Genomic DNA, 13,271 nt, shown 5'->3' on the forward strand with positions numbered 1-13,271 from the left:
ACTCAGCACTCTGCCATCCACGCTAACACCCAGCAGCACCCTCTTCCTTGTCCCAGCACCCTGCCAGTCATTCTTGTGCCCAGCAGGACCATGCCCCTGACCACAGCACCCTGCCACCTGCCTGCCTCAGCACTCCGCCACCTGAGCCAGCATCTTTCCACCCAGCAGCATCCTCTCCCCAGCCCCAGCACCCACTTTCACTCTGTCCCCTGCCCCCACCAGCACATTTGGGACCACATTAGTGAGGCTTGGTTTTTTGTGGAGGGTTGTTAGTTTTTTTTGCATTTCACTTGTGTGGCCCCAACTGACTTTTCTGTGGATCAGTGACCCCTGACTCAAAACAGGTTCCTCACCCCTCTCATAAATAAAGACAATGCTAAAACCTTTTGAGTTTGACATAATATTTTATTTAAAAATGAAGCCTGGCCAACATGCTCCCAATTGGGGGCAAACCTCCACCTCACTGCAGCATCATAACACTCTTGCACCACCTGAGCTCCAAATCTGAGCCTGTCATACACTGGAACCCCCAGTCCTGAGCCTCTTACATCCCCAAACTCCTGCATCCCCACATCCTTAGTCTTCTGCCACAACATTCCTCCACCATCCATACATCACAAATCTGTGTCCTGAGCCCATCATACTCGCAACCTTCTTGCCCTGAGTCCCTCACATATCCAGCCCGAATTCCTGCACCCTCACATCCACAAGCCCAAGGCTTGCTCAGCACCCCAACCTTCCACCTGAGCCCAACACTACTGAGCCTGGAACCCCCTCCCCGAGCCAACATCTCCTTCTCCTGCATCCAAATTGCCTCCCAGAACTTGTACTTCTCACCCCTTCCCACATCCAAATCCCTTGTTCCCACCCCAGACCTCCTGTCTCAACCTAGTGAGAGTGTATAAGGGGATGGCAAGTGATGGAGAAGAGGGGAACAGAACGGATGAGGCCTCAAGGAAGGGAGTGGGGAGTCTTGGGGAAGGAATGTGATTTTCATGCATTGGTGGGTCTCTCTCCCCCCACCTTTTTTTTGCTTGATAAACCTAGGGGTTCCTTGAAATTCTGAAAAGCTGAAAAGGATTCCTCGGCCAAATAAAATTGGGAAACACTGGTCTAACTAAAACAATGCTAGACCACATATGTAGTCGGACCAGAAAGTCTCAGCCTATATCAAATTCTCCTACCCTTGTGTGACGTAGTCGGGAGTACCTTGCTGGTTGCTATGCTGGGCAGTGAGCTGTGGGTGACCTCCACTGGCTGCTGTCTGCAGCAAGGCCCAGCAGGGCAGGGGATGAGTCATTATGCAGGGAGGCTTCAAACCTGTCTGACCAGTTAATCCTGGGAAATCCCAGGTCTTGGTGAGTGTGATGGCGCGTTGGGGTTTTCCGATCTCCTGCACCCCCATAATGGCACGGACAGACTCCACCAGCCATTAGAATAGAGGGAATTTATTGCTTCTCCAGGATATAGCACAGCACAGATGTAATCTGGTTACAGGGCAGGCCTAGGATGCCTCAGCCCCCCCTTGAGATGGGGGAGACTGGGCCCCTAAATTCCTGCCCTTTTCCCCACTGTGTCACACCTTGTACCTCTTGGATCCCATTATTGCAGTGGTAGTGGTGAGGCACACAACCTATTGCTGCCCCTGCAGGCTGGAGGCATAGGGGTGGCATGCAAGGAATGACAAAGATGAAAATGGGAGGAGATGAAGTGGGCTCTTAGCTACCAAGCCATGGAATGGGTTGATTTTCTTGATATTCTACTTTTAAAAGACACAAGAGATATGATACTTAGTTTTCATTTTTTTTAAATCTTCCAGTTCAGTTGTGGAAAAAACTTGAAGACTAGGGTTGCCACGTGTCTGGTTTTGAACCGGAGAAGTCCAGTATTTGAGCTTTCTGTCCGGGAAACAAATTGAGAAAATACCAGACATATAAATGTCCGGTATTTTTTAATTAAGTAAGTTTTATTATTATCATGAGTATCAGTACGCAGTTGCATACTGCCTGGCTGGTAGACACACTCATGTAGCATGGGGGCGGGGCTGGGGTGGCATGGAATCCCCCGGGCCAGACTCACCTGAGTGCTCCGCCAGGACCATGCACGGGATGGGCAGCACCCTGGCATCTGTGTGCACCTGGGCCAGCCCCGCTCCCCGCTGGCCGGTTCCCCCTGATTCACTCCTCTCCCGGCCAGCCCCACTCCCCGACTCCCTCCTGGCCAGCCCCGCTCCCCTCCCCTCCTGGCTGGCCCCCCCATCTGAGATCAAGTGTGTCTGGTCTTTTTTTGAAATCATCTGGTAACCCTATGGAAGACCTTAGTAAGTCGACCACCCGCCCACGTATACACCGTTTTATTTTTCTAATGCCGCCTGATTTCCAAGCCAATCTCCTGCTGTTGGGGTTCAATCAATGCATTTTGAACGGTGGGGGCCATAAGAACGTGCCTGTGAAGTGTAAGGTTGTGCCCAGCTGACACTGCGGGGGAGGGGGGGGGGGTTGAAATACACCCCTCAGCAAGACCCAAATGCCTTGGAGTTACAAGACTCGTGGCAACTAGAGCACGAGGCTCCCCCCACCCAACACGCCTGGCTCCGCCCCTCGCCGCTGCGGCTGCAGGTGGAAGCGCTAGGCACAGTCAGCGCTCGAGGCTCCTGTCCAAGCCCCGCCCCTGCCGTCATTGAGGTGCGCCCGGATCTCGCTTAGGCGTTCACCTGTGCGCGGATGGATACGTGCGGTGGTTTGACACCCCGCCTGTAATTCCAACACACTGGAGGGATATTTGAATCCCAGTTAAATCGCAAAGGCAGGAAGCGCCGTGGGAATCCCACTAGGAAATCCTGTGGGGACAGGGCCCCTGGGACTAGTGTTCCAGGCGGAGGACTATTTTTTCTTGTGCTATGTGGACGCGGTCCATGGTAAAGGGGAGCAGGCGGATGTAGCTACAAGTAGTTCCGGTTGAGGAAGTCGGTCCGCAGCCGGCTGCCGGTGCCTGGTTGCGCGAGGGGCCGGAGCGCTGCTGGTCCCCGCTCTGCGAGCGCGCAGGGAGCCGCCGCCGCCGCCGCCATGTCGACCCGCTCGTGCCGGGAGAAGGCGCAGAAGCAGAACGAGCAGCACCAGGCCATCCTGGCCAAGCTGCTGCGGGAGGAGGACAACAAGTACTGCGCCGACTGCGAGGCCAAGGGTACGGGCGGGGCCGCGCCTGGGGACCCCTGCGCCGGCTCTGTCGGTGGAGCGGGAGCTCGGCAGGGGAGGGGAAGGGCCAGGCCGGGGGCCCCGCGCAGGAGGCGGCGGCTTGGCAGCGCTTTGCGGTGCGGGCAGGACCGAGCCTCCCTCCGGGGCTGCGGGCTTGTGGGGAAGCGGGCGTGGGCGGGTTTCCTTACCGGCCACTTGGCAGGGCCCGAAGGAGGAGTCAGGGATGGCGAGCAGGGATCGCTCCGCAGGGGCTGGGCTGGCCGAGGGGCCGCGAGGGCGATGAGGTCGGGGCGGGGTGGTGAGGGCGCTCTGTGCAGCCTGCCTGTCAGCGCTGACAGCTCTGCCGGGGGGCGCCGCCGGCCAATGGCTGACTAGGAGTGAGTGTGTGTGTGTGGGAGGGGGCGGGGTGGGGTGGGTGTCTTGGCCTGCGAGTACGAGGGACCCAGGTTGCTGCTTGTACTGCGAAGGGAAGAGCTGGGATTTGAATAGCGAACACGGGTCGGGAGGGGGCTGCAAATCAATTATCCTCCCCTTTAATTGTGAACTAATTTCTGGTCCTTCCTGCCCCACGTGCGTTGTGTTCGATTATTCCAAAATCCGGCGAACGTCATTTGGGGTTTGATGCAGTAGTTGACGTTCCTCCCTTGCCTTTGTTGTCACTGTTCAGAAGCTTGTTTCAGTGAGCTGTTGTTGGTATCAAGCATCAAGAAACTCCCTCGAATATCTGGTACAGACCCTGGATTACTTGAATTACAACCCTAGACTATAGGTGATTTTTTAAAAAAAGATTAATAACTTAATTGCCTAAATACTGAATATTTAAGGTCTAATGCACATAAGACTTCACAAACAAAATATTTAGCAGTATTGGTTTGAATGTTGTGATGAATGAAATGGAAGGATTATTAATAGTAGTGTTTCTCAAACTTTGGTCTGCAGACCCCTGGGAGTCCATAAGGGAACTCCAAGGGGCTATGTAGGTCCTGCTGATGAACTTCTCCCCTTCCTTATGATGTGACTGGAAAAACAGAGATTTGGTGGTGGTAACTCATGTGACTGGAGCAGTCTTGTGGATGGTATAAACTCTCCAGGAAGAACAGGCAAGGAAGAAATGGTGGAGTTGCACTATGTTTAAGAGACTTATAATTGCTCAGAGCTCCATTATGAAACTGGAGAAAAGACTGAGAGGCTTTGTGTTACAATTAGAAGTAAGAGCAATAGGATTGATGTTGTGGTGGGCGTCTGCTATAGATCAGACAAGGAGGATGAGGTAGACAAGGCTTTCTTTGGACAATAACATATCTTTGGTTCTCACGGGGGCCTTCAGTCACTCTGTCATTTGCTGGAAAAGCAATACAGCAGTGCACAGACAATCCAAGAAGTTTTCTGAGCGTTGAGGACACCCATCTGCTGCAAGGCCTGGATGAACTAACTAGGAGATGTGCTTCTCTTGACCAGCTGCTTAAAAACCCATATGGGATATAGTTTGATTATTCCAAAATCAGAAGAATGTCATGTGACCTCACCCCGTCACATGTCATTTGGGTCTTATTCAGTATCAGACCTAACCTTTCTTGAAATTTCATTGTGGTCTTTTACTGTTCAATTTGTAATGGACAGAAGTGAATCCTATTTCGGTGGTAGTTCATCTGTTTAAGTTCATAGCTTCAAGAAGCTAGAAGATTTTGATAGGGGCAGTAGAAATGGGTGGCAACCTGGGCAGCAGTAGACATGAGGTGGTTGTGTTTGGGATCCTGACACAGGAAGAAAGGAGAATCTCAGAATGCATACACAGGACTTCAGAAAAGCAAGGGATTGATGGGCAGTACCCCTTAGACTAATATGAGGGGAAGAAGAGTCTTGGAAAACTGGCTGTATTTTAAAGAGACATTTTTGAGGGAGCAGGAACAAGTCATTCTAGTGTGCAAAAAGAATAGCAAAAATGGTAGGCCACCAGCTTGGCTAACCAGAGAAATTTTGGTGAGCTTAAACACGAAAAGGAAGCTTGCAAGAAGTAGAAGATTGGGCAAATTACTAGGCAGGATTATAAAAATATTGTTCAAGCATGCAGTAGTTTAATCAGTACAGCCACTCCCTGAGTTACGAACCAGCACTTGGTCCATAACTCGAAGTGGTCGTAACTCAGATCTCATAGAGTTACATGGTGACCGGGCTGTTCGTAAGCACGGATTGCCATTTGCAACTTGGATCTGCATTTACGACCGCTTTAGTCGTTAAGTGCAGATGGTTGTAAGAGGAGGTGGTCATAACTCGGGGAGCGGCTGTAAAGCCAAAGCACAATTGGCATTCCTGCTAGCAAAGGATATGAAGGACAACAGAAGGGTATCTACATGTGTGTTAGTACTAGGAATGTTAGATATTGTGTAATTGAATAGTTGTGTAAGCACATGGAATTTTAGCAGTTACATGATAATTCAGTAGTCCCTGGGTGTGGGGCCATCAGCCAGTGCAGCCTCCTGGGAAGCCTCCTGCCACCCCGTGCTGCTACCTTTCTGTTGGGGCAGCAGTGTGAAGTGGCAGCAGCCCCTCTATGGGGACTGAGGAGGGGGAGAATCCAAGCTTCCCACAAACAGCAGCTACTCCGTGGTATGTGGAGTCCAGGCTTGCCCCACAGACAGAGGCTGATTGATGGGATGCTGGAGCCCCCGCAGACAGGGGCTGCTTTGTTGCAGCCTTCCTTGCTCCCTGTGCTGTTGACCCTTGTGCAGCCAGCATTTTGGAGCTGATACCATGGAGCTTTTAAGATTGCTCCACCCAGCACTCATTCCCACCTTCCCCCTTTGCTGCCTCTGTAGGAGTCAGTGGGAGGGGGCAGACAGGTCCATTGGAGCCAATATGCATGGGGAGCTGCTTGAAAACCGGCTTCCTGCACATATTGGCTACAGCCTGCCCCCCTCTCCCTCTGAGCTGCTGCCTCTTTAGAGCTGCTGCATGGGGTGGGGGAGCAGGAGGATCTGGTTGTTGTGAGGAGCCTGCTTAAAGCTAGCTCCTACTTGCCCCTCTTGTTGTCTCAGATAGAGGCAGTAAGGGGGAGGGAGTGCATGTAGTCGATAGGATTAACAGGTAATCTAAGGCTTATTGGTTAATTGCTTACTTGACTATACACTAACATCCCTAGTCAGCACCGAGGTCAGGGAAAGTGAGGGGCTCTTGCTGTACGGGGAAGGTAAATTACAGACAGATAATGTGGAATAAGCACGGTGCTTTTTTTGCCTCCATCTTCACAGACAAAGTCCGCTCCCAGACCACTGCACTGGGCAGCAGACTATGAGGAGGAGGTGAGAGCCTTCAGTGGTGCAAGAACAGGTTAAGGACTACTTAGAAAAGCTGGACATGCCCAATTCCATGGTGCTGAGTCTGATGCTTCTGAGGGTGCTGTGAGAGTTGGCTGATTTGATTGCAGAGTTCTTGGCCATTACCTTGAAAACTTGTGGCGATTGGGGAGGTCCAAGACAACGGGAAAAATGCAAATGTAGTGTTCATCTTTATTAAAAAAAAAACCCCCCAAAAACAAAAGAATCTGAGAAACTACAGACCAGTCAGCCTCACCTCGGTCTTTGGAGAAAACATCATGGAACAGGTCCTTGAGGAATCCATTTTGAAAGACTTGGAGGAGAGGAAGGTGATTGGGAACAGTCAGCATGGATTCACCAGTGGAAAGTCATGCCTGATCAACCTGAATGTCTTCTATGATGAGAGAAATGGTTCTGTGGATATGGGTAAGAAAGTGGGTATGATGTATCTTGACTTTAGCAAAGCTTTTGATATGATCTCCCACAGTATTGTTTGGATAAAGGAGGAGGTGACTGGGATGCAGAGTTGGGGACGAGTATGGGTGTAAAAGGATTCTGACATTGCGGGAGGGGTGTTGTAACCTGAGGCAGGGAGTTAAGGTGTGAGAGGAAGTGGGATGCCAGCTGTAGGCTCTTGCTAGGAGGTGCTTAGCGTAGGTGGCTCCCAGCCAGCAACCCAGCAGGACCCTTAAGCAGGCTCCCTGTCTGCTGTGGCCCCTTCTGCTGTGGCCCCTCATGCTACTCAATATGGCCAACTGCTGGGGCCTGTGTGTGTGTGTGTGTGTGTCTATGCAGCGTGCTTCTTGCTGGGGGGCAGTGGGTCAACACATGCAGCACATGCCAGCAAGGATGGCACAGACAGCTCCTCTTAGCCAGTTTCTGGCCAGTAGGAGCTGTGAGGATTGTGCTGGGGGTGGGGAATAAGAAGGGAGAGAGAAGAAAAAAAATTAGCTGTCATTTGAAGTCCTGAGGTTAATTGAATGAGCTGAAAGTGTCCCATACTTAGCTTTTGATGTCAATAGGGTTTTGAATATGAGGAAAGTTGGTTTTATAATATGCTAACCAATTCAAGCCTTTGTTCAGGCCAAGGGAGATGGTGGTTCAAGTTCAGGGCCAGATTATCATTTTGTGGGCCTGCATGTAGTCGTAATTAGGGATATTAAAGAGTAACTGGTTAAATGGTTACTCTGTGTGGCTAATAGTTACCTGGTACCCAGGAGCAGCTGCTGCCCACAGTCCAGCTGCAGAGGGAGGGCATCTCCAGGTGCAGGGGACTCCTTGTGCAAGGCTGCCAGCTCCCCGCCTGTAGCTCCCCACAGGGGAATGGGAGCTGTGGTAGTGATCCCTGCATGAGGCCAGAAGCAAATGGACTGGAGCACCTAGGGCCTACCTCTTTAATTGGGTAAATGCAGCGTTAACTATGTGTTCAATCATTTAACCAATTAAACAGAATTTGACATCCCTAGTCATTATCAGCCCCTTTCAAGTGTAAACCTAGTATGTCAGTGCTATAGTACACCTGGTACTGAGTCTCGGAGGCATTTTTTGTTTTGATCACACACTGCTGTGAGATTATACTTCTATACACAGCTTCCTCAGCCCCCAATTTTTCTTTACCACAATAAGCAGAAATGTCCTAGTGATCAGGAGAAACTCCCCACGGATTTCTCTCCTTTCTTTTCCAGGCATCCTATAGCAATGTCTCCAGGACAGGGGAGGCCCTTGAGGCTAGGCAGTCGCCTAGGGTGCTGCCTGCCCAAGCACCCGATGATGACATCACGGGGCGTTGGGGCACCCTGTGATTATGTCACTTCCATTGACGGCTGTGCAGGCAGGGGTGCCAATCGCACCTTCCGCTTGGGGCACCAGCTGCTGCAGCCAGCCTCGGGCTGCTCCTGCTCCAGGACCAACCTGTTTCACTAGTCGCTGTGTGTTGTCCTGGTTTCAGCTCAATAAAGTTGTACAGTGAGCAGCTATCTAATCAATTCTGACCAATCCCTACCCCAACACCCAGTAAAGTAGAATAGTTTTTAGTTTGTGTGTCTGAAGAATATCTGGAACCAATTGTGACACTGTCCCATATAATGAGGAAAAGTTGAGGTGCCTTTGTTCTTTTGTTCCATTCTTTGTTGTCCATAGCACTGCCCCCTTCCAGCAGCCCATGGTGTGCACGGCTCACAGCTTCTCCCACTCCTTCCCCTTCCTGTAGCTAACAGCCAGTAGAATGCTAGGAAATGTAGATCCTTCCCTGTTCCAGAGCCAGCTCTCTAGGCAGTGAGCTAGCCAAGGAACTACAGCTTCCAGGGTACTTTGGGCTCCCCATCATGCCCTGCACAGTACAGCTGTGAGGAAGGCAGAGAAATGGGGCCCTTCTGAGCTTGGGCCTGGTGCCGAGGAACAATTGGCTCAATGGTAAATCCACCACTGTTCAATATAATAAAGCAGTATTAACATTTTTATAAAAGCTGATTAAAGTAGTATTGTTTATATGTCTCTTTGAAGATTGTGGTAAACTATGAACTGTTTAATAGGTAAATTACTTTGTGCTAATTGCCATGATGTTTGGGAGACAGAAGGTATCTTAAAAGCCTGTTGTGCTTTTCCAAGCCAAGAAGACAGGATCCTTTTTGTCTGGTATCTGCTTGAATGCTCAAGGGGGAAACTGCAAGCCATAAGAAATGAAATCCCAGGATATCCTGGTGCCCCTTTAATGAACATTAACTTAGGGTCTCAGATCTGCTCCTGTTTTCATACAGGGGAAGCATAAGTCACAAGGGTTGAGGTCCCAATCATTGGCTTTTAAACAATACTCTCTTTAAAATAAATGTTAGTGTAGTTAATAGGAATTGCATACAAGTGTGAGCCTTAAGTTAGTTAACCAGGTATGGTCTCTGGTCCAGAAAGATCAGTGTGTTTACTAGGAGTGACAAAGTGTAGTAGATGAGAGGATGATAAACTGATAATCCTGGGCTTACCAGAGATCCTATTGACTACACACATTCCTCTTCCCCCACTGCATCTGTATGAGAGGCAGCAAGGGCAAGGGGAGGCAGGAGTTGGTGCCTTTGGGGAGCTGGCTTTTAGGCCTGCTCACCACAAACACTGGATCCCATGTAGAAAATTGACTACACACTTTCCTCTTCCCCCACTGCATCTGTATGAGAGGCAGCAAGGGCAAGGGGAGGCAGGAGTTGGTGCCTTTGGGGAGCTGGCTTTTAGGCCTGCTCCCCACAAACACTGGATCCCATGTAGAAAATTTTACAATGTTTCATGAAATGTAGCTTAATGTAGTGTATAAATGAATGTTATAGTTTAACTTTGTTCGTCATTCTTCTCTGGTTAGCATCAAGCACACTGCATTTGCCTGTTCCTGAAGTTAAAGCAGAGAAAGATCAGAAGGATCCTTGTGATTTTTAGCATGATCACACTGTTGCTTTAGAAATAGTTAGAATATAGATTGTATTATAAAGAAAATATGATGAATTATTAAACGTTTATACTAATAGAAGCTTTGTATTGGAAATAGATGGATATATTTTGTATGGACAGTTTTTCCCTTTTCCCATGTGAATCAATTGTGTAGTTCTTGGGGCGGAGGAGTGAATGAGTGTGAAATGTGAGTGTTTAGAAAGAAATAACTGCTTGAAGGCTCAGCTGTTTCAGAATTCAGATGATAAAGGAAGGGGGAAAAGAAGATGGTACCTTGGCACCGCCAAGTTTTACAGCAACTGGGCCAAGGTAAGACAAACTGGCGCAGGACATACAAACAGCCTAGGAGTTGAGAGCAAGCTCCTATTTACAAACAAGACAGCCTTGTAATAACACTGGGAAGAAGGCACTAACATACTGATGTCAGATGACAAAGAAGAATGACTTCCAGATAAACAGAACTGATAGTGATTAAGACCTGACACAGGAAAATATATAGACCTGAATGTGAGAAAAGTCTTATAAAAGATGGGGTGTCTTGCATGAATCTCTGGGTCTCATCAAGATTGGAGTGTTGGTCCGGACTGAGAGAAGCCCCTGCTCCTCCCCCTCTCATTTAACTTGCCTGGCCAGTGAGTTAATGTGAGCAGCAAATTGGTAACTTTAAGCAACAACAAGACTGTGTATGAATATGCATATAACATAATAATGTTACATTGTCAATAAATGTGGCGTTTTGCCTTATCCCCTTGAAAAAGATCCTGTGAAATTCTTTCAAGTATGACACCTGCGGAGCTGCCTGTTAGAGAGGCAGCAGTGCGGAGGCTGTGTGTGGGTGGGCGAGGGAGGAGGGGTGTGGGCTTTTGTAATACTCATACATTTACTCTGGGATTCCTGGGTAAACATCCTGTTTGTCACTGCTTATTACTGTACAGGTCTAACTAGACACATGCATCTTTCTTCCCTATTGGAAGCTTGTGACCAGTGATACAGTGACCACTAGCCATCTTAAAACTAAGTATTAGATTTCAAAGACTTCATTCATACGTAATTTGATCTTAGTTTCTATGCTTCACTCTAAGATTCCATTTTGAGTTACAGGAAAAGAAAAGAGCCAACCTACTTTTAGGAGGCTAAGATGCTTTGGTCAATCCATGTCTGATGTCTGTCTTCCAGAATGTATCCTCTGGTTAGATTCCCCTATGCTCTCCGACTCCATAGAAAATCATTGCTCTTGAAAAGTCATTTTTCTAAATAAGCGGTGTCTTTGTGTATTTTCCCCAGGTCTTTTAAGGCCTTGTTTGGCAGCAGTGGGGCCAACAGCCTTGCTGGGTCCCTGGCTGGCACAGGGGCTGCTTAGATCTGCTCAGGCTGCCCCAGAGCCAGCTGCATTGGGCATTGCTGAAGTCACAGAGGTTCTGGAAAGTCATGGAATCAGTGATCTTTGTGACAGACACACAGCATTAATTATGACCATTTAAGAGTACATAGATTTAAGCCTTGAATGTCAGTGAAGAATAGAGTGGTAACTTATCGAGTTAGATAACACCAGTAGAATTGAAGTGTCTTCAGAACTGATTTCCGGACAGCCTGCACATGTAGGTGTGCAAATCTGTGTAGAATAGCCTGTACTGTAATAATCTCAGGATATGCTCTGGTTCCCATTTATTGGATGTTTCTCTTCTGCACTCTATACACCTCTCTTCAGACACATTAATATAGCTTTACTTATGTTTATCCCCACCAATGCCCCTCTAATTTCTTAGTATTTGGAGTGAATTTTATGCCCGTTAATATGGAGATAATGTGTGGCAAATCACCTCCATATTCGTGCACATAACAAAGTTCGTTCTGCACATGGATGGTGTGTGTGGTGGGGTGGAGTTGAGGAGTTCACCGTGTAAGGAGGAGACTCTGCAGTGGTGCAGGGGGAGGGCTCTGGCTGGGGGTGCAGGTTCTGGGGTGGTGCTGGGGATGAGAGGCTTAGGGTGCAGTTTTCCCCTTGGGGAATGAGACTTCCCCACCCCCAGTAGCTCAGGGCCAGATGACTAGTCTCTCTCTCATGGGCATGTCAGTTCTGTGCGGTTGGGTCTGGGTTGGGTTCAAGGGAGGGGCAATTGTCCCCACTGTAACCCTGAGCTCCTACACAGGGCTCAATAGACAGCTTCCTGACCACACAGCTTAGAGGGAACTTGATCCCAGTCATCTCTTTAAAACTTGTATCTACTTAAGATTCCAACATTCCCCCTCTGCATATTGAGGCTGTCCCAAGAGCTAAGCTGTAGTTTAAAGCTGTTCCAACTCTAGTCTTGGATGTGTTCTTTACCAGGAAGCTGTCATTCTACCAATCTGTACAAAGACCAACACAGCTCTTTCCAAGTCCTTGGTCTCTTGTAGTCTGAGACTAGAGTACGGCTATATTATAGCATCATCTAAACTATAATTAGTTTGTGGAAACCCCCTTTTGTGTCAGTGACTTTGCAAAGCTATAGAACACTTAGAAATTGGTCATGCCTCATGGGGGTAGCGATGTGCTGGTGTTGAAAGGCAAGTAAATGATCTCAAATTTAGTCATTTGAGCAAGGGATTCTTGTTAATTTCTACCTAAGTGTCTTTGCACAGACATAGGTATTGAATTATGCTCTAATCATTCCCAGACCATCACTCAGGCTATGTCTAGACTGGCATGATTTTCCGCAAATGCTTTTAACGGAAAAGTTTTCCGTTAAAAGCATTTGCAGAAAAGAGCGTCTAGATTGGCACGGACACCTTTCCGCAAAAGCACTTTTTGAGGAAAAGCGTCTGTGCCAATCTAGACGCGCTTTTCCGCAAAAAAAGCTCCGATCGCCATTTTTGCAATCGGGGCTTTTTTGCGGAAAACAAATCTGAGCTGTCTACACTAGCCCTTTTGCGCAAAAGCTTTGCGCAAAGGGACTTTTGCCCGAATGGGAGCAGCATAGTATTTCCGCAAGAAGCACTGATTTCAGACAGTAGGAAGTCAGTGTCCTTGCGGAAATTCAAGTGGCCAGTGTAGACAACTAGCAAGTTTTTCTGCAAAAGCAACCGCTTTTGCGGAAAAACTTGCCAGTCTAGACATAGCCTCAGTGTATATCGCAGTAGAGTATGGCCTTCCACTATCCCTTTTGGGGGACAGAATTGAAAACTATATTTGAAAAAGAGCTTGGGTCTACAGATAGATACAAGCCTGGTAATACAGGCAGTCCCTGGGTTACGTGGATCCGACTTATGTTGGATCCCTACTTAAGAACGGGGTGAGGGAACCCCGAACTAGCTGTGCCCCCTCCCCCAGCAGACCGCCGAGACGCGCTGCGGC

At 48.7% G+C, this 13,271-nt stretch overlaps 1 protein-coding gene across 3 annotated transcripts in view; it reads left to right on the forward strand.

Moving 5' to 3' along the window:
* Positions 1 to 2,924: 2,924 nt before the first annotated feature.
* SMAP1 (small ArfGAP 1) overlaps positions 2,925 to 13,271 on the forward strand; it is a 197,755-nt gene continuing 187,408 nt past the window's right edge. The window contains exon 1 of one of the 3 annotated variants that reach the window (XM_075923713.2): positions 2,925 to 3,183. In XM_075923713.2, the coding sequence (XP_075779828.2) occupies positions 3,066 to 3,183 (118 nt within the window). In that variant the 5' untranslated portion in view covers positions 2,925 to 3,065. The remainder of the gene's footprint in view (positions 3,184 to 13,271) is intronic. The other 2 variants (XM_075923715.2, XM_075923714.2) reach the window with 2 other exon arrangements.

The sequence above is a fragment of the Pelodiscus sinensis genome, chromosome 3 (assembly GCF_052426305.1).
Source record: "Pelodiscus sinensis isolate ZL-2025 chromosome 3, ASM5242630v1, whole genome shotgun sequence".
In the NCBI taxonomy this organism is placed as follows: Eukaryota; Metazoa; Chordata; order Testudines; family Trionychidae; genus Pelodiscus; species Pelodiscus sinensis.